The sequence below is a fragment of the Pelophylax lessonae genome (assembly GCF_965119305.1).
Source record: "Pelophylax lessonae genome assembly, chromosome: 1".
NCBI classification, from domain to species: Eukaryota; Metazoa; Chordata; class Amphibia; order Anura; family Ranidae; genus Pelophylax; species Pelophylax lessonae.
Window position 1 is genome coordinate 483507827 of NC_138768.1, and position 23618 is coordinate 483531444.

General features: G+C 43.8%; 1 protein-coding gene across 2 annotated transcripts in view; it reads right to left on the reverse strand.

Annotated features, from left to right (window-relative positions):
• Nucleotides 1-23618, reverse strand: part of POLR2B (RNA polymerase II subunit B) — an 837536-nt gene that overhangs the window by 76662 nt on the left and 737256 nt on the right. For both annotated transcript variants that reach the window (XM_082254374.1, XM_082254373.1), the window contains one exon: nucleotides 10532-10639. In XM_082254374.1, the coding sequence (XP_082110500.1) occupies nucleotides 10532-10639 (108 nt within the window). The remainder of the gene's footprint in view (nucleotides 1-10531; nucleotides 10640-23618) is intronic.

Genomic DNA, 23618 nt, shown 5'->3' on the forward strand with positions numbered 1-23618 from the left:
AATCCCTTTCCTCAGATACTGAGGTCAGGACTGTGTCAAATATTCTATATTCTGCCCTTGGGTTTTTACGCCCCAGGTGCATTATCTTGCACTTATCCACATTAAATTTCAGTTGCCAGAGTTCTGACCATTCTTCTAGTTTTCCTTAATCCTTTTCCATTTGGCGTTTCCATCCAGGAACATCAACCCTGTTACATATCTTTGTGTCATCAGCAAAAAGACAAACCTTACCATCGAGGCCTTTTGCAATATCACTTATGAAGATATTAAACAAAATTGGTCCCAGTACAGATCCCTGAGGTACCCCACTGGTAACATGACCTTGTTCTGAATGTTCTCCATTGACTACAACCCTCTGTTGTCTGTCGCTCAGCCACTGCCTAATCCACTCAACAATATGGGAGTCCATGCTCAATGACTGCAGTTTATTGATAAGTCTTCTATGTGGGACAGTGTCAAAAGCCTTACTAAAATCTAGATATGCAATGTATTCAATTCAATGCAAGGCATTGAATCGGTTTAGGAGACGCAGGAGAAGTTGTGTCCTGTAGCTGGATCTCGCCCGTGGTGTCTCCGCCCCATAGACGCGTATCGTCAGGTGCTGATGAGCATGTGAATTCCTTAGTAGGGGGTCCTACTCAGGACCCCAATTTTTTTTTTAAAAAAAGAGTACCTGTCACTACAGATTCAATGCCTACCCAGCCTGCACAGCTTAAGTGCCTACAAATGTGAGTTTTAATATTTGGATTATTTAATAAATACCTTATATACAGAGAGCACTAGATTTGTTTTCCATTTATTCCTGTTTTATGATGGAGACTGGGGAAATACAGTGAGGACAGAGCCCCCCTAATTATCTGTGCAGCAACAAGGGAGCACTCAGGACCTAATGAGAGGATCGAGTCTACCCATTTATCTGGGGATACTATAAAGCTGTTTTTGACCTAGTGGTGAAACACTGGTCAAATTATAAGGTGAGAAGCCATCCATCACTGGTGGTGGGATCGTGTGAGCACCTGAATGATCCATTGCGGCAGCTGCACTTATTTTGGCACTTTAGAGACTGTTTATTCACTTGAAATCACTTTAATGGACTAGCACCTTGCACTTTTGATTTATCTTGTCAATTGATGCGATTAAGCTGATTTATATATCTATACCAGGATGATGCCTGCAGATTTAGGCATCATCTTGGTATCGTTTTTTACAGCCAGCGGTCGGCTTACATGTAAAAGCAATCCTAGTGGATAATTAGCCGCTAGACTGCTTTTACGAGCAGTGGGAGGGCCCCCCCCCCGCAGTTTTTCTCGGGTTCTCCTGTCCCACCGGTGGTTCCATTATCTGACCATAGAGCTGATTGGGTACAAAAATGGCTCCAATCATCTCTATAGCCCAAGATACCGGAAGCTACAAGCATTTCATGACTTCGGTTTTGCCAGAAATAAATAGCGCTATTAGGAAATTGGGAAAGCATCTTATCACACCAATCTTGGTGTGGTCAGATGCTTTAAGGTCAGAGGAGAGATCTAGAGTCTAATAGACCCCAATTTTTTTTTTAAAAAAAAGAAGAGTACCTGTCACTACAGATTGCTATCATAGGGGATATTTAAATTCACTGTGATAACAATAAAAATCATCAATGTTATGTCAAAATAAAGCAAAAAAAAAAAAAATCGGATTTTTGTAAGATCTTACCGTAAAATCCTTTTCTCTTAGCTCATTGACAGACGTAGTCTTCTTGATTCACAAGAACTGGGTTATGTTGTCTCCGCAGGAGCAGGACTAGGCAGAAAGAAAAAACGTTCTGGCTCCACCTTAGGGGCAGTCCCTGAGGGTATATCCTCCCTCTCTCTGCTACAAGGCATCAGTTCTGTCACAAAGCAGCAACAGAGAATTTAACCCAACCCAACTCAATGATAGAGGGGCGGGTACTACGTCTGTCAATGAGCTAAGAGAAAAGGATTTTACGGTAAGATCTTACAAAAATCCGATTTTCTCTGTCGCTCATTGACAGACGTAGTCTTCTTGATTCACAAGAACTGGGACATCCAGAAGCAGTGCCACAAATGAGGGGTGGGATTGACCGAAATCAAAATCCAATCTAGAAGGCCCAACCGGTGCTAAACTAGAAGTTTTAAAGGCTCATTATAAACAAAGAATGAGACTCAAATGAAAATTTCCAACGGAAAAAAACCCTTGAGGCAGACCACTGGTCTCCTCAAATGGCAGCCTGCAAAACCTTGCGGCCAAACGAGGCATCAGACGATGCCATTACATCAACTTTATAACGTTTTGTAAAGGTATACACCGATGACCAGGTAGCCGCCTTGCACACCTGGACCACTGACGCCTAATGGCGAAAGGCCCATGACGCACTAAGTGTCCGAGTGGAGTGCGCCTTAACAGGGAACGGGGGCTCCCGACCCTTAATAGAATAAGCCTGTACCACCGTCTGTCTGATCCATTTGGAAATGGTCGCGGCAGATGCAGGCAACCCCTTTTTGGGTCCATCCGGGATCACAAAAAGTGAATCCGTCTTGCGAAACGAGTCAGTCGTTTTCAAGTATACCCTGATCGCCCGGACCACATCCAAGGAGTGTAAAGCAAACTCCCGAGGATGACTGGGCTTAGGACACAGGGAAGGTAATACAATTTCTTCATTCAGATGAAATTCTGAAACCACTTTTGGTAGGAAGGATGGATTCGGACGAAGAACCACCTTATCTCTATGAACCACCAGATATGGGGAACGGCAAGATAATGCGGCCAGTTCTGACACCCTGCGTGCAGGGTGTCAGAATAGCCACCAAGAAGGCCACTTTCTGGGACAACGTAGGTAGAGGAATCTCCCTAATATCTTCAAAGGGAGGTTTCTGAAGAACCGACAATACTAAATTAAGATCCCAGGGTGGTAACGGCGCGCGCACTGGCGGAGCCAGATGTCGCACCCCCTGGATGAAATTCCGCACCAAGGAATGAGTAGCCAAAGGCTTCTGAAAGAAGATAGCTAATGCTGAGACCTGACCCTTGATAGTGCTCAAGGCCAGTTTCTGCTCAACCCCTTGTTGCAGAAAAGCTAATATTCGGCTAACCGAATAAGACCGTGGACGGAACCCCAGAGGTTCACACCATGCAATGTAGGACTTCCATGTACGATGATAAATCTTTCTGGAAGTCGCTTTCCTTGCTTTAACTAGAGTAGGAATAACTGAAGCTGACAATCCCTTGTCCTTCAGCACCTGGGTCTCAATAGCCAGGCCGTTAAAGCCAGCGATCGTAAAGCAGGATGGAAGATCGGTCCCTGAGACAGTAGGTCCTCCCTGAGAGTAAGTCTCCACGGGACGTCCGCCACCAGTCTGACCACGTCGGCGTACCAAGCTCGGCGAGGCCAGTCCGGAGCTACCAGGATTACTGGAATTCCTTCCTCCTCTATCCTGCGAAGAAGTCTTGGCAGTAACCCGAGAGGAGGGAAGGCATACATTAGCTGGCATTGCCCCCACGGGGCGATCAGTGCGTCTGCGGTCTCTGCTAGAGGATCGCGGGAGCGAGCCACAAATCTCTGTACTTTCCTGTTGAATCGTGATGCCAACAGATCCAAATCCGGGGTGCCTCACCGTAGGCACAACTGGTGGAAAACTTCTGGATGGAGGGACCATTCCCCCTGATCCAGAGTCTGACGGCCGAGATAATCTGCCTGCCAATTCTCCACCCCCGGAATGAACACCGCAGAGATAGCTGGAACAAATCGTTCCGCCCAGCGAAGAATGCAAGCCACTTCTTTGGCAGCTCGGACACTCTTGGTGCCCCCCTGGTGATTGACATAAGCCACGGCCGTGGCGTTGTCCGACTGGATCCGAACCGGGCTGCCCTGGAGCTGCTCGGTCCAGTGAATCAGACAAAGTTTGATCGCTCTCAGTTCCAATACATTTATCGGCAACCTGGATTCTTCCAGGGACCAAAGTCCCTGGACAGATAACTGACCGAGAATTCCTCCCCATCCGGATAGACTGGCATCCGTGGTCACTATCGTCCAATATATTGGCAGAAATGACTTTCCCTGGCTGAGCATCGGAGACCGAAGCCACCAGACCAGAGACTCTCTGGTCTGTTTGCTCAATCGGATCCGACTGTCCAGGGATTCCGGATTCCGATTCCATCTGAGAAGAAACTCTTGCTGAAGAATTCGGGTATGGGACTGCTTCGAAGGAAGCCACCATCAATCCCAGAACCCTCATGCAAGTTCGAAGAGAAGACCAGCTGTTGGATAGTAACAACTGGACTGCTGATTGAATCTTCCGGAGTTTCCCTACCGGAAGGAAAACTCTTGACCTGACTGTGTCTAGAATTAGACCCAGATATTCGAGCCTCTGGGTGGGAACCAGAAATGACTTTTGCTGGTTCACCAGCCACCCGAATTCCTGTAAAGAAATTATAGTAATTTCTATGTTTTGTAGCAGGGTCTGAGGAGACTCTGCATGAAGCAGGAGATCGTCTAGGTAACCTAGAATCGATATGCCTCTTTGGCGCAGTAGTGCCAACATTGGGGCCAACACCTTCGTGAAGACCCGAGGAGCCGTGGCGAGACCGAAAGGTAACGCCACAAACTGATAGTGGTTCTCTTCTACGGAAAAGCGTAGAAACTGCTGATGTCCTGCGAAAATGGGAATGTGAAGATAGGCGTCCTTGATGTCTATGGACGCTAGGACATCCCCTGGATGCAGGAAGGCTGCTACTGTGCGAATGGATTCCATCTTGAATTTCCTTATGTTGAGAAAGGAATTGAGTGCCCTTAAGTCCAGAATTGGACGCACTTTGCCCTCTTTCCTGGGTATTGTAAATAGGTTTGAATAAAACCCTTGAAAACGTTCTGTCCAAGGAACGTGGACTACCACTCCTTGTTGTAGTAAATCCGTGACTGCTCTCCGCAGATCTTCTAAACGATCCGGGGATAGTCGGATATTGGAAGGGAAGAATCGCGCCGGTGGGAGAGATCGAAACTCGATCTTGTACCCTGACCTTATGACTTCGCAAACCCACTTGTCCGGGATTCTGGAAAGCCATGGATCCGGGAACCGGCGAAGACGTCCCCCCACCCCAATTATGGGTGGGGGCGCACCTTCAGGCTTTGGACGATTTATCTTCAGGTCTGGAGGGGGCGGGCTTTTGCTTGCCCGACCAACGTCCCCTGAAGCCTCCTGAAGGAGCTTTGGAGGACTTAATTTTTTCACCCGCGGGACGAAAAAACTTTTTGTGAGCAGAGAAAGAAGGCCCTCGTCTTTGACGAGTTCCTTTACCCTTAACATTTTGCGGTAAAAAGGTGCTCTTTCCACCCGTGAGATCCTTAATGATCTCATCTAAGTTGGCTCCAAATAGACGCTCTCCTGAAAAGGGGATATTAGCCAATGCTTTTTTGGAACCTTGGTCGGCTAACCAACCTTTTAGCCACAGTGTACGCCTGAGAACCACTGCTGAAACTGATGCTCGCGCCAATAATGGAGTGGCGTCTAACGCCGCATCACACACAAACTGTAACCCCTGCATCATTTGTTCCAACAAATCTGATACAGCCTGAGGGACTTCTTCTAAGTCCCGACGCAACCACTTGGTCCATTCAGTTACAGTCTGCGAAACCAGACCAATAGCAATTATTGGTCTGAAAGCTGATCCAATCAAGGAAAACATAGCTTCTATCTTGCGATCCACTGGATCTTTAAAAGACGGAGCGTCTTCTAAAGGAATAACCGTGGCTTTATTCAATCTAGCAATTGGTGAATCCACCACAGGTGGTTCTGTCCATTTCTTAATGAGGGTTTCCTCAAACGGAAAACGCCTGTTAATGCGTTTAGAAATAGCAGAGATGCGTTTTGGCAGACTCCATTCTTCTTTGATTGGATTGCCAAAACATTTGGGCAATGGAAAAACCTTCGCCACTTTCATGCGTTTTTTAGTCCCAAAAGGGATTTCAGTTTCAGCTATTTCCGACGGAATACCCTGTAATCTTAAGGTTTCTTGAACAGATACAATGAGTGCGTTTACCAACGCTTCCTCTCGGGCTATGGCTGATGCCGAAACATCCTCCTCACTGTCTGAAGAGACAGTACCCGAGACACCAATCCCAGATGAAGTCCCTGCAACTGCAGAAATAGGCTCAGAGTCTGAATCCGAGGTTTCAGATAATAAGGGGTTAGGCGGGGGTCGCTTTCTTGCGCCCTGTCCCTGACAAGCCACTTCCACCCGGGACACAAAAGTTTCCATAATAGCTGACAATGATTCAACCGTCAGTGGGGTGCTGGAGGATCCTGCAGACACCTCGAGGGGATCCAGTGGAGATACATGAGTGGCAGGGTCCATGTTAATTCAGGACACCTCTGCCAGAAAAAACAAAAAACTTTTTTTTTTTTTTTTTTTTTAAATCAAAAAAATACCTCTTTTTTTTTTTATGTGTCTCCCCCTAGCGCAATAGCGCCCCTCAGAGTACCTGCTTCTCGATCCCCACAGAGAGAGAGAGGGACCCCCAAGGCTCACCACCCGATGCAGAGAAGTTTCCAACCAACTGCAGTCAGCGTCTGTCTTTTACAGACTGGAAAGAGCTGTGTTCGTTTTCCCGGGTAGAAGGTTGTGGCTCCGCCCCCTGTGTACGCCTTCCGGCGTTCCCAGCTCTCCACGAGGTAGCTGGGCTCATCAAACATGGCTGCCCCCATACAGGAGACAATAGACTCCAAAAACATGGCGGCCGGCGTGACCTGAGGACATACATGCACCCGGTCTACGGCAAAATGGCGGCGGATCGCCGAAATCGTTTTTCCCAGCACATCCACCTGCATCTCTGCTAAGTGGCGGTTTATCGATCTGCAGGAGGTACACTACAATTAAGGTAGGATTATACCTCCTATGTTTGCTGTAATACTACAGTCTGCTGGGTAGAGTGTTAGCTCTCAAACCAAGTCCACTTCCCACCAAACACATACTGTATTTACAAGGGGGACTTTTAGTGTCAGATATATACTGACCATGTATGGAGGGGCCCATAATTCATACTGCCTCATAACGAGGAAAAAAGGGAACGTTTACTCACCATACCAAACCGACAGGCATCCTCTCTTCACAATACCCTCTCCACCGGGGTGGGGGGTTGTGGACCACTCCGGACGCCTCGACTCTCTGGTTCCTGGCGTCCAAGCGAGACTTTTAACTCGCAAGGTCAGTCCCTCCAATGGGACTCCGTCGCGGCCGACCCAGCGCGGAGCTCTGGTCTGCACGCGCTCGTAGGCAGAAACCGGGGTGACCACTGGATCTCAACATCCAGCCCGTCGCCCGGCCCCGCATACTTACTTGAATGTGTCGCGGCCGTCCAAGCGCAATGCAATGGTCTGCGCGCGCTCGTAGGCCGGCTGGGGTGACCACTAGTGTCGCCCAGTCCGGCGTATTTGCTTGAAGATCTCACAGGAAAAAAACACTGGAGAAAACTGCCTAAAAAATATTTTTTCTAAAGAAAAAATCTTGCCAGGACCCAAAAGATCCCAGCAAGGAACTTAGGTCCTTACTCCTGACTAGACAGAAAAAAACTGATGCCTTGTAGCAGAGAGAGGGAGGATATACCCTCAGGGACTGCCCCTAAGGTGGAGCCAGAACGTTTTTTCTTTCTGCCTAGTCCTGCTCCTGCGGAGACAACATAACCCAGTTCTTGTGAATCAAGAAGACTACTTCTGTCAATGAGCGACAGAGAAAAAAAAATTCAAGCCCCCCTGTCCCCCCGTGCTTGCGCGCAAAGGAGCACGCAAGCGTCGGTCTAGTGTCATATGTAAACCGCAATTGCAGCATACATGTGAGGTATCACCGCGAACGCCAGGTCGAGGGCAGTAATTCTTGCAGTAGACCTCCTCTGTAAGTCTAAATTGGTAACCTGTGAAGACTTTTAAAAATGTACGTAGTTTGTTGCCACTGCACAGGTGTGCGCAATTTTAAAGCATGTCATGTTTGGTATCTATGTACTCTGCATAAGATCATCTTTTAAATTTTACCAAAAAATTAAGAAATATATAGTGTATTTGTGCAATAAATTAAAAAAAAAAAGGATTTTGTTTGCAAAAGTTGCGTTTGGAAAATCTGTGCGCAAATAGCGTGTGACAAAAAAAAATTGCAACATCCACCATTTTGTTCTGTGGGGCCTCTGCTTTAAAAAAAATATATAATGTTTGGGGGTTCAAAGTAATTTTCTAGTAAAAAAAAAAAAATATTCTTTCATGTAAACAAAGAAAAGGCTTGGTTTTCAAGTGGTTATAACAGTGGATGATGTGTGGCTAAGATTGAGCATAAAATGCCAGGCAGTTAAAACACCCCCCAAATGACCCCTTTTTGGAAAGTAGACACCCAAAGCTATTTGCTGAGAGGCATATTGAGTCCATGGAGTATTTTATATTTTGCCCTAAGTTTCAGGAAGATGACAATTCGTTTTTTTTTTTTTTTTCTTACACAGCTAGGCTCCCAAAAAGTCTCACATATGTGGTATCCCTGTACTCAAGAGAAGCAGCAGAATGTATTTTGGGCTATAATTACACATATACCCATGGCATGCATGGGCAATATATAATTTCAATGACAACTATTTGTAAAAAAAAAAAAAAAATTTTTATAGTCTGTTTTCAAACATCTGTGACAAAAAAAATGTAATATTTGATGAGCTCAACATGCCCCCTCAGGACATTCCTTAGGATGTCTACTTTCCAAAAAGTGGTAATTGGGGGGGGGGGGGTTTGTAATGCCCTGCCATTTTAACGCTTCAAGAAATTAGATAGGCAGTCAGAAAGTAAAAGCTGCATAAATTCAAGTATTTACACCATAGTTTTTAGATGCTATAACCAATAAAAATACGCTTATTGAGATTTTTTTTGTCAAAGACATGTAGCTAAATACATTTTGGCCTAAATACAAGACAAAAATTTAATATATTGGATATTTTTTAAAAGAAAGTAGAAAATGTAATTTTTTTCTCACAATTTTCACTCTTTTTTTTATTAATATCCCAAAAAATAAAAATCACACAGGTGATCAAATACCACCAAAAGAAAGCTCTGTTTGTGGGTAAAAAAAGGACATAAATGTCGTTTGGGTACAGCATTGCATGAGCACGCAATTGTCAGTTAAACTCACGCAGTGTCAAGTTGAAAAAAGTGGCCTGGTCAGGAAAGGGGTAAAACCTTTCGGGGCTGAAGTGGTTAAAGTCCGCACATGTTTTCAGTTGTCTTTTACAACAGTTTTGTTTTTTTTCTGTGATGTATTTTAGTTTTCTTGCAAACCTGGCCTGTTAGTGTGCCCTGAGGAATGGAGTTGAGAAACACTGGCCTAGTCTACTCCTGTAGATGGAACATAACCCAAGGGTAAAGAAGCGTTGCTGCTGCGTCTGTCAATGGACGATAGAGAAAAAAAGATTTTCACATATAAACAAAAAGTGTCAAAAAATGCCTGGTCTTCAACTGGTTAACAAATTAGTTATGTGCCTCACCAGTACATCTTCCTTTCAAAGCCAATACACAAGGTACATGCACACAGTATGCACTGCTTACACTATGCTCTTCAGAGTGTGATATTTTACCATAAAGCCTGTATGTGACAGTCCCAGTGGCATAAACAGTGGGCAGGGAAAAGATCCAAATACTCCTGAAAATTCCATAATGGATCTAAGAAGGATCCACTTATATGTAGAAGAAAGCACAAGCAGGGCATTAGTGGAGTTAGTTGGATCAAACTAACACCATTTATTAAAACAAAGCACACTCACACATTAAAATAACTCTGTCCAGCCTTGGATGAATCGTCAAACAACATCAAGCCTGGCGCTGCAGGCATCATCTTGGTACAACCACCAAAAGACAGGAAGTGGTTAAGAGTGTCCCAAATCTTGTGCACAGAGTCTTCAAAATATGGAGTGTCTTAGATACAGTGAGATGTTTGTTCAGGACAGACACTGCAGGGTCAACCACAGGAATAGACCATTTCTTTGTAAAACTCTTTCTGAACTGGAGAAAGTTCAGCAAAACTTTTTGGGATATAAAAATTCTTTCAGGAGTTTTCAAATCGTCATATCAGTTCATAAACTGAATATTTTGCTTGGCTTAGTAGGTCTCTGTGCCCAAAGGGGTGTGGCGAGACAGAGGTGAGTTTACCTGTAACAATGTCAAGGCTTTTGTGTGCGGAGCCAACAAGTTTTTCTACATTGGCAAGTATAATTGCGGGAAGCTCCCTCTTCAATAAAAAGACAGTGTGGAGGAGAGAAATCTTCTGAAACTTCCTCCAACACTGCCACTATTGTCCTCTCTATTTTTCTCTGATTCAGCATCATCTAGGACCAGCGTATCAGGATTTGACTCCGGTTGAGATCCTGAGATCTGAAGATGTGAGCCTATAACCCACGGTGTGAATAATTTGCCTGTGTCCTTCACCATACAATTAAGTTTAAATATAACTACACAGTAAAGAAGAAAAAATAAAGAATTACATGAATGGCAAATACTAGCTGTCTTAATTCAGTTACCTTCCCTTGCAGACATTCAATCAAGTGTCCAATTGTCATACGTGAAGGGATGGCGTGGGGGTTGATGATAATATCAGGGGTAATACCTTCACAAGTAAAAGGCATATCCTAAAAAAAAAAAAAAAAATACATATTAAAAAGGGAAACACATAATTGTTGAGGTTGAGAAATAAAAAAAAATAAAAAAAAAAGACAGGTCCACCGACTTCAATGTGTGACTAAAGGCCCGTACACACGTGCAGATTGTCGGCCGAAAATGTTCGGCCGATTTTCGGCTTGGTAGTATGATGCTTCCAACAGCGCACTTTCGGCTGAACAGAATCTGTCGTGCAAGCATTAAAATTTTTGTATGACGACACCAGAACGGCCGATTGTTCGCCAGTCAGTACAGAATTCGGCCGACAGACAGCAGATTTGCAAGACTGGGCATGCTCAGAAAAGAAAAAACACAGGGAAAGTTAACCATCACATGACATCACTTCTGCAGTCGGCTGTTGTTGGCCGACAAAATTCGTGTGCAGTCTTTTGCAGTTTTCAGCGGACACGAAAGCCCGGGGACAAAAGCCGGCCGATCGGTCGGCCGACGATCGGTACGTGTGTGTACGGGGCTTAAGTCACTAATGATTCCCATAACCCTGTGAATTTGTCAACACTCCCAGCTAAAACCATTATCTGGGGAAGGGAGTTCTATATTATCACTATTTTAACAGTAAAGAAATCCTTCCACAATCATCATATTAGCCCACGTTTATCAAATGCAAATTTTCAGTATAGGAGTACAGTAAAGTTAATTTTAGTACAAAAAAATCTAAATATTACACAATATTTTTGTAAAACAGGAGGTTGCAGCTAAAAAAAAAAATACTGAATATGTCAAGCCATTAAATGTGTGCATGCCCATGAAACAGCAACATAGTTTGGTACCAAAAATTGTCCATAGTTGTCATTTTTAAAGTCTGTCAGTTTAAAGGTCCTAGAATTCCTGCTTTCACTTCAGCATTCACGACAATGTGTGACAACGAACTTTATTGCCATCATATAGGGGTCCATATTAGGGCACCTCTGATGTCTCTCTTGCCTCCCACTGAAGATAATGGTGCACAGATTGTAGCTTCTTACCCTGCCACAGCATATGGAGAAAATGACAGCCAAGGGAAGGAAAGTAATACATGTTGCTTCTGTGTTGATTCACCAGTGGGGACTTCAGCGAACCCTCAGTTCTGCATGAAATCCTATTAGCCACAGAATAATTTTACCAATTGCCAATTGACATACATCTATAAACATCCTGTCAGCAGGCAATTATTGTAGCTGCAGTCATGATCTTGAAACTCTTTTCAAACAGCAATCAGCTGTTTGAAAGTGATCCGGATGGCTTTAGATGCCTGAACCCTTTTACGGCCCTGTGAAGCGTCGACCCTCGCCGCCAAGGGAGTCCAGGACAGCTTCACAGAGTAGAGGAACATTCACTCCCCCGTCTCCGCTGGGATGAATCAACCCTGAAGCAACAATGATTTTGTTACTTTGGTCATTCTCTGGCTCTGCTTTTTTTAGCAGCTTTTGGAGAGTAGGGTAGACATCCGTGGTCTAATAAATAGTGCCAGTCACCTTCCCAAAGCTATAACAAGGGACTTGTTAACCCCCTTGTAATATCAATAAAGCTAAAATGAAAAAAAAAAAAAAAAAATTAAAAAATGTTGAATTAAAATAAAAATGAGGAAAAAAAATTAAAAGCCCCTAGTCAAAATGATGGTCTTGCCCAATCTGTTGTAATATTTCCGAACCCTCCCAATCTCTGTTCCTTTGGAAGCGATGTGTAATTTTTAATCGAAAATCTTAAACTTTATCTGGGGTACTAAGGGCAGTCGATTGGCACGTGCAACACTCTATGCTACTAGGGAAAGCGGAGGTTTGGAAGTTCTGGACCTTCGGAAATATTATATAGCAGCATAATTACCTCAGCTATACCAAAAGCACCCTTCATATTACCGACCAGACTAGATAACGCTGGAAGCCCAATCGTGCTCCACCATAACCTATTGACTTGGTTCTTTGGCTTCCCCTGAAGCATCGTAGATCCATCATGAGCCCAACCTCTCATTCTCTTAACCTTTGGGTCTCTTCCTGTAAATGGTGGCCTCTTTGTTCCCCTCATACTCCTATAGTCTCCTCTGTTTAATAGTTTCCCCCAGGTCTACAATCCCATCAATTTTGGTGGAGGTTGAATAAGGGTCTACACTGAATTGGACACTTATGATCATAAAGGCATAGGCCCTTCCACATACTTTGGGCAACAATTGGAGATGCCTTCCACCGAAAGCTTTCGTCTACAACAAATCTATAATTTCCTATGTATGCTGCAGAAAACGAGCTTGGATCTTGCAACATGTAATGTCTTTTAAAACCTGAGGTTTGCAAGCCACCCTACAGTGTGGATGCATCTCCATGTTCTACAAAAGATTTGTTTCAACCTCCACTAAATTGTCCTATTAATTAGCATGAGAAAAAGATCTTAGCATAGAACCTGATGAGTGAGGACTGACATACCTGGACTGCCCATATTCACAAGAGCATCATGAATGTCGCTCTAGTTGAGGCAAACTATAAAGTCTATTCTAGATGGTATTTAGTGCCAGAATGCCTCTCACACATGTACCCTGGCCCCTTCATTCTTATGCTTTAAAAGCAAGGGTCTCCAAACTATGGCCCTCCAGTTGTTCAGCAACTACATTTCCCATCGTGCCTAGTAATGCCTGTAAAATATCAAAGTTTTACAATGCCTCATGGGACGTACAGTTCCGCCACAGCTGGAGGGCCGTAGTTTGGAGATCCCTGCTTTAGAGGTTGTGGACAGGTGGGAACAGCCCTTCACATGTGGTAGACACGCCCCAAAGTCAATATATTTTTGATTTGTGTCCATTCTTTGATACATTCCAGGATGCCAGTCAGTATTCCTTAGGACGCCCAGATTGCATTGCTGAATAAACCAGTGGATGATATCTCAAGACATATGCATATTTTATATTATTTCATGTTTTTGGCAGCTAAAACAACTATTGCTATGGCTTGGAAGAGCCCAGTGGTTGACCTAGCCTTACTGAAGCGCAAGTTAACCTGGATTATGCCTAATGAAGATTGTGAGTTTCTTAAGGCAGTGGTCCTCAACTCCGGTCCTGGGGGCCCACTAACAGGCCAGATTTTAAGTATTACCTTGGGGAGATGCAGACTAGAATACTGCAATCACTGAGCAGCAAATGAGATCACCTGTGATGTAATTTAGTTATCTTGCAAACCTGGCCTGTTAGTGGGCCCCGAGGACCGGAGTTGAGAACCCGTCTTAAGGGATAAACAAGCACTTTTTAATAATATCTGGAGACCCTGGCTTTCCCTTTTACAGGAGCCAGATGTCTGAAGGCGGATGTCTGAGTGGCGTGCTATTCCTGAATGGGCAAGCTCTCTTTTTCTTCTTTTCACTCTTTACTGTTCTTTTACTTCTCGTCATTTATTTTCGTTTTGATATTGTACTATGGCTATCTGGTTTAGAATGAAAAGTACTCCAGTTTTGAAATACTTATGGGTGATACTCAAGAGAATGGCCGTTGCACTTTTGGTCTTCTTTTGCTAACAACTGTACTGTTTTAGATGGTTGCATTCTGTTACCATTTGCTTACTGGTCCTATGCTATTAATAAGCTTGTTCTGCCAACGGCTGGACAATTCCATTTACCTTAATCTGGAAAGCTATGCAACTGTCTTATATGCTATGCCAGATATTCTGGGTACCTCTCTGTATTTTGTTGGAACTGTATTGCAATGCTTTACTTGGCTCTGCATTTTGTAATATTTTTTTTCAAAAACTATTTTGGAATTTTCTTTTTTTTCAAAAACTTTTGAAACAGAAAAGCCCCCGTAATTTTTTGTCCTTCGCCACTGAACTTTCTAATTCAAGGACATTCTACCTGACAATTGGTCACCAAACTGAACTGCATATTCCAGATGAGGCTGAACTAGTATTTTGTAGAGGGGTATTTTTCTTTTAAATATATGCATGACAGTGTTGTGTTAGCTTTGGTAGCACTGCATGCTATTGCTAAAGCTGGCTATACAGTACACTAGGCGAATTTCATTACAGGGGTGGCCCTGTCACCACCCTCCTGTCTGACATCCTTAAAATGAAAACCCAAAGGAATCAGAGGAACACTGCGTGCACTGAGATTAAACTCTTAAAGTGATATTAAAGTCTTTTAAAAAAATAAATAAACAAACATGTCATACTTAGCAGCCCAGATCCTCCTCTTCGCTGGTCCTCTGTCTGCACTCTTGGCCCCTCCCATTCTGTCAAGTGCCCCCACAGCAAGCAGCTTGCTATAGGGGCACCCAAGCCGAGCTGCTGCTCTGTGTCCATCCAGAGACAGAGCAAGAGAATGTCACCAGCACATCAAGGATCTCCAGAGTGGGTCCAAAGCTTTAATCAGCAATTGCATTGTTACAGCAGATTTCAACATTTCAGACCCCTTTGTGAAGCATTAGACACGGAGCCGCAGCTTAGGCCCCGCCCCCTCTCTCTCCTCATTGGTTCACCATTGACAGTAGCAAGAACCAATAGCTCCCGCTGCTGTCTCAGCCAATGAGAAGGGAGAGTCCTGGACAGCTGAGACTCTTGTGCAACATTGCTGGATCAAGATGGGGCTCAGGGGTGTATTAGGGGGGCTGCTTCACACAGAAGGTTTCTAATCTTTTTTTTTAAATTATATTTTTATTTGCACAAAAAATAAGCACGGTACAAGATCAATACAATGGCATGAAACATACATAACACGGAGTGGGGCCCCCAAAGAAAATAAAGAGACAAGAACAATGGAACTACAAAGGTAGACAAACAATACAGAGCTGCTAAAACCGTATGTAACCATCAAAACTACAATTGCATAAATTATATGTCTGAGAAAAATCAGCGGGATCAGATGGAGTTCAAGGTATAGGTATCCCAATCACCCCAGACAGCATTGAACTTAACAAGCTCATCATGTACCATCTCCCGAATCTCCGAAACCAGCTTCAGAAAAAGGAGTTTATCCGGGGGGGGGGGGGGGGGGGGGAGTGTAACCAACATAATGGAATAGCCCTCTTAGCTGCCAAGAGGAGGAAAGAAATCAGCTTGGTTGCCGGCTTAGAGATCCTAGGGAACAGTAGGCCCAGCAGGCAATGCAGAGGGTCAAGCGGCAAATCCAAACCCACCACAGCTTGGAGCGAATCCATCGCCATGGACCAAAAAGGCTATAAGGGAACATGTCCAAAAAATATGGTAAAGAGAGCCCCTCTCCTCCCTACATCGCCAACACAAGGCGGAACAGGAGGGATTCATCCTGTGGAGGCGGACCGGGGTCCTATACCAAAACAAGAGAATCTTGAGAGCGGTCTCTCTCTGCGCCACGCAACGAGACGATTTAAAGGTGGACGTCCAAATTCTATTCCACATAGGCAATGTAATAGGTCGACCCAGTGTCCCAGACTACTTGCGCATATAAAAGTGGTAGTCCTCAGTAAGCGGAGCAGCATCATGTAGGATATTATAAATTGAAGACACCAAATGGCCCTGATGAGGACCCCGACCACACAACAATTCAAAGGCCGTGGGCCTCTTCAGGGTAAGTGATGACGACAATGTCCTAAAGCAATTGCGGATTTGAAGATAAAAATAAAAAGAGTGTTTTGGCAGAGAGAATTTCTCTCGAAGTCTCTCAAAGGTGAAGAAGGAGCAGGACACCGGGTGGACCAGATTGCGCAACTGGAAGAGTGGAGGCTGAGTCCAAGCCCATAAACGGCTCACCCGAAGTCCATCGGGAAGCAAAGGAATAAATAGGACCGTGGTGAGGGGGGCGGGCATGGCGAGGAGAGAGAGTAATGGCCCATATATTTGCGCCAGATCCCCATAGTAACCAGCATTAAGTCCAGACACATGCCCCTGAGGACACCGTCCGTATGCAAGGCCGGCGACCACAACAGTGAGCATGGATGCAACGGATAAATTGCCCCTCTCTTAATCTGCGACCACCGGTTGGGGGCCAACCAAAAAGACCAGGAGGCCACCACCCCGAGGTGGGAGGCATAATAGTATTTCACAATATCCGGAGCACCCAAACCCCCCCGTCTCCAAGCGGCAAACACCACCGAGGAAGCCACCCTGTGCGCCTTATTATTCCAAATAAACCGTAGGAAATAACGCTGCAGCTGTTTAAGTTGGGGCATAGGAACTGCCACCGGGAGGGTGTCTAAACAAATAAAACAATTTCGGCAATATAGACATTTTTAAAACATTTATACGACCTAATAGGGACAGAGGCAGGGCGGTCCATTGCTGAAGGAATATAGATATCTCACGGAATAGGGGGACAAAATTAGCAGAGTATAGCTAGGGGTGGGAAGGAGTCAAGTTTACCCCCAGGTATTTGAGCGACTGCAAGCACCATCTATAGGGGGTACGAATGTTGCAACTGGGAAAATAGTTCCGGAGGAACATGAACTGGCATGGCCTCCGTTTTAGAAGCATTTATCTTATAGCCAGAAATTGCACTAAAAGAGTCAAGCAAAACATGTAACGATGGAAAAGAAACCAAAGGGATCGTCAGAGTCAACAACAGGTCGTCCGCAAATAAGGAAAGCTTATATTCTCTATGTCGCATAGTAACCCCAACAATGTCAGAATGAGAGCGTATCGCTTCTGCCAACGGCTCCAGGCATAGTATAAATAATAAAGGGGAGAGGGGGCAACCCTGCCGAGTGCCATTGGACATGGGGAACGTAGGCGACATAAAGGCAGACAACATGCGACTTGCGCTGTGGCTGGAGAGTACAAAGCTTCTAAAGCCTTATAGAAAGGACCCCCGAACCCAAACCGCCGCAGCGTGGAAAATAGGGCCAACTTAGCTTATCAAAAGTTTTCTGGGCATCCAAACTGAGAACAATTGCAGGGCGAGGGAGCCTATTAAGGAGAGCGAACAGATCTACAGCTCCTCTGGTGTTATCTCCTGCATGCCTAGAAAGAACAAACCCAACCTGATCTCTATCAATTTAGGCAAAAGACCAGCCAGCCTATTAGCCAGTATCTTAGTAAAAATGTTGTAATCGGAGTTAAGAAGAGCTATTGGTCTGTAATTATCTGGGAGTGAAGCATCCTTACCCGGTTTGGGGATGACAGAGATATAATGGGGCGATTTAGTTGAGATAAGTCTGACAGGGTAGGAGTGGGTAGGGACACGGATGACAAAAATTCTGAGATAAGATCCTCAAGAGGGCTGTAGCGTGGAAGAGTCATCTTTCAGATTATAAAGTGATTTGTAGTAATCACTAAATGCGTCAGCTATTTCTTTTGGATTAAAGACTTTGTCCCCCCCTTGTTGGATTATGAACATAGGGTAGAGAAAAGGAGTTTGATCCCTGATACCTGATTAGTAGGTGTGGCCAACGTCCCGGGAAAACATTTTGAAGGAGTTTTTGGTGCCTCAGGTCAAAGGAAATGGGACTTTAAGGGGCTCAGTAAAATAGTATGTTTATTAAACAAGTATTGGTTTGCTGTATGCAAAAATTATAATACAAACATAATAACACAATAGGTGCCAATGGGCTATAGACCCATGTGAGGAAGTGAAAAATGGAACGAAAGGTGACAAAGTGAGAATGGTGACTTTTTGAAACTCTGTCTTTTTGGGCTCAGGAGTATGAGCTTGTTGAGAGAGAGTATCTTGTTGAACTTCCGACGCGTTTCGGCATATTAGTATATTGCCTTTATCAAGGAAGCGGGGAGAGTTCACCATATCTGCAAAATATATAGTGAATATATTGAAATATATGGTATAACACTATTTGAAAAAAAAAAAAAAAAAATAGTGAATAGTAATTAGGTAAGCACATACATGTGACTAAGCGGTCAGGTCCCAGGCTTTGGTATTCCCATTGCTTTTCCCAACAGATTCACACAGGATTTATAGAGGAATGGCTGTCTGTAAAAATATGATTGAAGCAGTGATGATATTGCCTACTTGGTATGAGTACAAGAGGGGATATATATTGAGCAGACTTACATGACGTAAAAGATCACTAGATGTATGTGAGGAGGGAGAGAGTCCTTCTCAGTGGCCTAAAAGTATAACATATAGGATCAAGATAATTGATTTGAAAATTTATTTTATTTAGAAAGCACTATGGTAATTAGTGCTCATCACTTACAGTTAGGGTCTTGATGGTGATCCAATTGTTAGTAAGGAGGCCTGTGAGGGATGTGTTCTTGCTTTACATTAAGCCTGTGTAGTGGAACAGATTGTAGTTTGAGTGCAGGTATAGTGATTTTAATATTGGTATGAGGATATGATAGGAACTTACATTGAGGGGAGTTCCGGATTCCAAACAGCAGGGGGAGCCCTGGTCATGGATCCTGGTAATTCCCTGGTGAAAAAGTTAGTGCTGGTCAGCCTTTGAGGAAGGCATTTTAGGCACTTGTGAGGAAAGTACATCCAACAATGCAAAATAAAGCATTGATTGGATGATGAACTTACAGTTGGTAGGGCTGGGTTGGTGTAGTCTGAGTCCAAATGCAGCGTATCCTGGGGCGTCCACACCGTCCCTCAGCTGGAGGGAAGTGGCGCCCTGTTGTAAATCCCCGGCTATTTATGCTCCTCGGCGCATGCGCACTAGTGCGGCCGTGCGTCATGACGCCGATCCCGGGATCGGGTCAGCGTGAGGGGGTGATGCGCGCGCTGGTGGAGTTGCGCGCGCACTTCTCAGGACTGATCCGGCCCGGGGCCGGCGTGGGGTCATGATGCGTGCGCCGATGGGCTGCGCGCGCACCTTGCCTGTGACGTGGTGGGCATAGTTCAAGATGTTCCGTAGCCGCCGACACGGAGATGAGACATGGATCTAAGGGGATGCGATCCCCTTGTCATTCCCCAGAGAAGGGAACTCTGGGGCTACCCGTGCCGGGTGTGTTTGGGAAGGCATAAAGGGAATATGACAATCTTGGGTAATTGGACCTATCCTGGTCACAGTATAAAGCATGTATAACATATAAGAAAAAATGGTAAATCAGAATAAAGGGAATAATTATACATTGAAAATAATGAATAATATTAACAGCGATGATAATTCTAAAGGAAAAAATGAGGGACTATCCATTTGAATAGGGTGATCGGTGGGCATGGAGGGGTGGTACCAAATGACAGCATACAAGTCATACCCATGATGAAATTATGGTATAGGGGGGGGGGGGGGGTTTTGGAAATGATTTGGTTGGAAAGAGCTGTCTAAAGTATGGTTGGTGGAATGGCCTGGAAGTGTTTATTGTGGTTTTGGCTATAAAGCCAGGTAATATGCATTGTCAGTCAGTTTTTCCTGAAGAAAAGCCTTCTAGGAAAGGACGGTAACTCTCACTTTCGTTTAATCCGGGAGGTGTTGTTGCCTTGAGTTTTTTTTATCCAGCGCATCTCTTTCTGTAGGAGGGACTTGTTCCAGTCCCCTCCTCTGGCTGGAATGTGGATGCGGTCTAATACAGAAAAGGAGACTTTTGGCATCTTATATTTGTGATGTTGGGTTATATGACGGCCTAGTGGGAGGTGAAAATTGCCGATGGTCATGCTTTGGATGTGTTTATTGACTCTCAGTCCAAATTCTTGACGAGTTTTCCCGATATAGAATGATCCACATTCGCAATTCATGATATATACTACCCCCTTGGTAGTTTTTTTGGTTTTGCAGTTAGCAAAATGGCGTGGGATAAAGGTTTCACCGTTCGGGAGAAGTAGGCGTGTGGATTTACGTATCACTGGACATTGGGCGCAAGAGCCACAAGGGAATGTTCCCACGATTTTGCATGGGTCTCTTTGGGATTTCATTTCGCTCCTTACTAGAGTTTGATGTAGTGATCGTGATTTTCTGTAGGTAATGAGGGGATGTGCCGGTACCAATTCTTTGAGTGTAGGGTCCTCAGTGAGAATGGGCCAATTCTTTTGTATTATGTTCCTTATTTTTTTGTGTTCATTTGAGAAACGCATAATCATTCTTGTAGGGGGTACGTCTTTTTGTGTCTTTTTTGGTTTGTTTATACAAAATCTCGTGTCTGTCCAATTTGTTGACTCGGTTAAATGCCTTTCTAAGGCATGTCTTGGAGTATCCTCTGTTTATGAGTCTTTCTGTTAAGGCATTAGCTTCTTTCTGGAATTTCGAGGTTTTAGTGCAGTTTCTCTTGAGTCTGAGGAACTGACTGTAAGGTATTGAATTTTTGAGGGGTTCAGGGTGAAAGCTCTTGGCATGAAGTATTGTGTTGCCAGCTGTTTGTTTTCTGAAGAGTGTTGTTAATAGATTGCCCGCATCGTCTTTGTAGATATAAGTATCTAAGAACGGTATTTTTGTTAGGTTGTATGATATGGTGAAATACATATTGAATTGATTCTGATTCATTTGATTTAAGCATTCTAATAATAGGGTTTCTGATCCGGTCCATATGAGGAAAACATCGTCGATGTATCTTTGCCAGAGGGAGATGTACCTAGTATATTTGGTGAATTTCTCTGATGATAGGAAATCCTCTTCCCATTCACCTAAGTATATGTTAGCGTATGTGGGCGCACAGCTTGTGCCCATCGCCACACCGCAAGTTTGAACTTAGTACGTACCACAAAAGGAAAAGATGTTGTGGTTTAATATAAACCTCAACATCTGTAAGATAAAGGTGCTGAAGTTAGCATCGTATCTGCTTGCTTGTTGAAGAACTTTTTCAACCACTTTTAGGCCTTTGGAGTGAGGGATGTTGTTATAAAGTGTTTCAACATCAATGGTGACGAGAAAAGCGTCTGTAGGTATAGTGATGTTATCTAATATTTGAAGTAGGTGTCCTGTATCTTTGACATATGATGCCAGTTTGGTAACAAAGGGTTTAAGGTGAGCATCAATCACCTGACTGATGTTTTCTGTGATGCATCCGTTTCCGGAAATGATAGGTCGTCCAGGCGGGTTGAGTGGATCTTTGTGCACTTTAGGGAGTGCGTAGAATGTTGGTACTCGCGGATGTTTTATGAATTCCCAGAGGGTTTGCGTGATAGTTTTGTTATTGTATGCTCTGTCAATGAGTTTATAAAATTCCTCATTAAAGCTGTGTACCATTAATGGTGAAATTTGTTGATAATATTTTTTGTTTTGCAGGATGTTAAGGCACATTTCTTGATATTTTTCGTTGTTCATTAGGACAACATTGCCCCCTTTATCTGAAGGTTTGATGGTGATGGAATCGTTTTCTTGTAGTTCTTTTAGAGCTTGAATTTGATTTGGTGTGAGATTGGTAGAGTATGTGGTTTGGCGTATTTTTTCAATATCTTTTGTAGTTTGACGTACAAAAAGTGCAATGGCCGGATTTGTATTGAGAGGAGGGAAAATATGTGATTTTTTCTTGAATTGTGTTTCTATGGTGGTTCCTGTTGCGGTATCTTCTTCTTCGCTGTCAGCGAATGGCTCTGTGTCTTCAAAGTCTTCTAGTCCTTCCTCAAGCAATAAATTAAGGTCTCTAATTGCTCGATATTCGGCCGCAGTCAGTGGTGTGGGTGTTGGTTCCGTTGTGTTTTTTTTTTTTACAGACAGCCATTCCTCTATAAATCCTGTGTGAATCTGTTGGGAAAAGCAATGGGAATACCAAAGCCTGGGACCTGACCGCTTAGTCACATGTATGTGCTTACCTAATTACTATTCACTATTTTTTTTTATTTTTTTTTCAAATAGTGTTATACCATATATTTCAATATATTCACTATATATTTTGCAGATATGGTTAACTCTCCCCGCTTCCTTGATAAAGGCAATATACTAATATGCCGAAACGCGTCGGAAGTTCAACAAGATACTCTCTCTCAACAAGCTCATACTCCTGAGCCCAAAAAGACAGAGTTTCAAAAAGTCACCATTCTCACTTTGTCACTTCCTCACATGGGTCTATAGCCCATTGGCACCTATTGTGTTATTATGTTTGTATTATAATTTTTGCATACAGCAAACCAATACTTGTTTAATAAACATACTATTTTACTGAGCCCCTTAAAGTCCCATTTCCTTTGACCTGAGGCACCAAAAACTCCTTCAATATGAACATAGGGTATTCTTTGTTTAAGAGATTTATCTTTCAGTTGGGAAGCTAAAAGTTTGCAAGCTTTATTCCCAAAAGGATACGATTGGGCCTTTAAAGTGCGCATGCGGTGGTCATGTTGCGAGATTAATAGAGTACGCAAGTCCTGTCTAGCCTTAATGAAGTGTGAGGTGGTCAGTTTGTTGTCTTCTAAATTCTGTATAGTGGTGATAAAGTCCTCAATCTGTTTGGATTTTTGTTTTTCGGTTTTAGCACTCAGTTGTATAAGCAACCCCCTGATGTAAACCTTATGGGAGTTCAACAGTGTGAAGGGATCGGCAACCGAAGGGGCGTTAATTTTAAAGAATTCATTAAGATCCGTAACTATTTTTTGCACATTGTCCAGTTGAGACATGGTGTAGACATCATTACGCTGTCTATTCACCCTTGTTTCGGAGCTGATAACCCCCACACTGATGGAAATCAGAGCGTGGTCGGACCACGTATTACAGTGCATGTCTGAGCCAGAAATTTTCTGGAGCAAGAATCTATCCACCAAAAAAACATCTATACGTGAATAAGTATGCTGCACATTAGACAAGAAAGTATAATCACGTTCAGAAGAACATTGGCATCTCCAGACATCAAACATTCCTGAAGAAGAAATGAAGCGTGCTAGAGTGACTTTGCGCTGGTGTTTACTTGTGTCGCTGGACAAATCCAAATCTCTGTTAGGAATGGCGTTGAAGTCCCCGCAAAGGATAACACGTCCTTGATGCATGGCAGACACCTTTTTCCAAATTTTGTTTAAGAAAGATAGCTGCTTCATATTGGGGAGGTATAAAGTCACCAGTGTATATTTGGAGTTACGGATTTCGCAGATTAGGATAAGATATCTACCCGATGGGTCTGAGAACATCTCCAGTTGGGTGAATTGAATAGTGTTTTTGATAGCTATTGCCACATCCCTCTTTGAGGGTCCATTAGC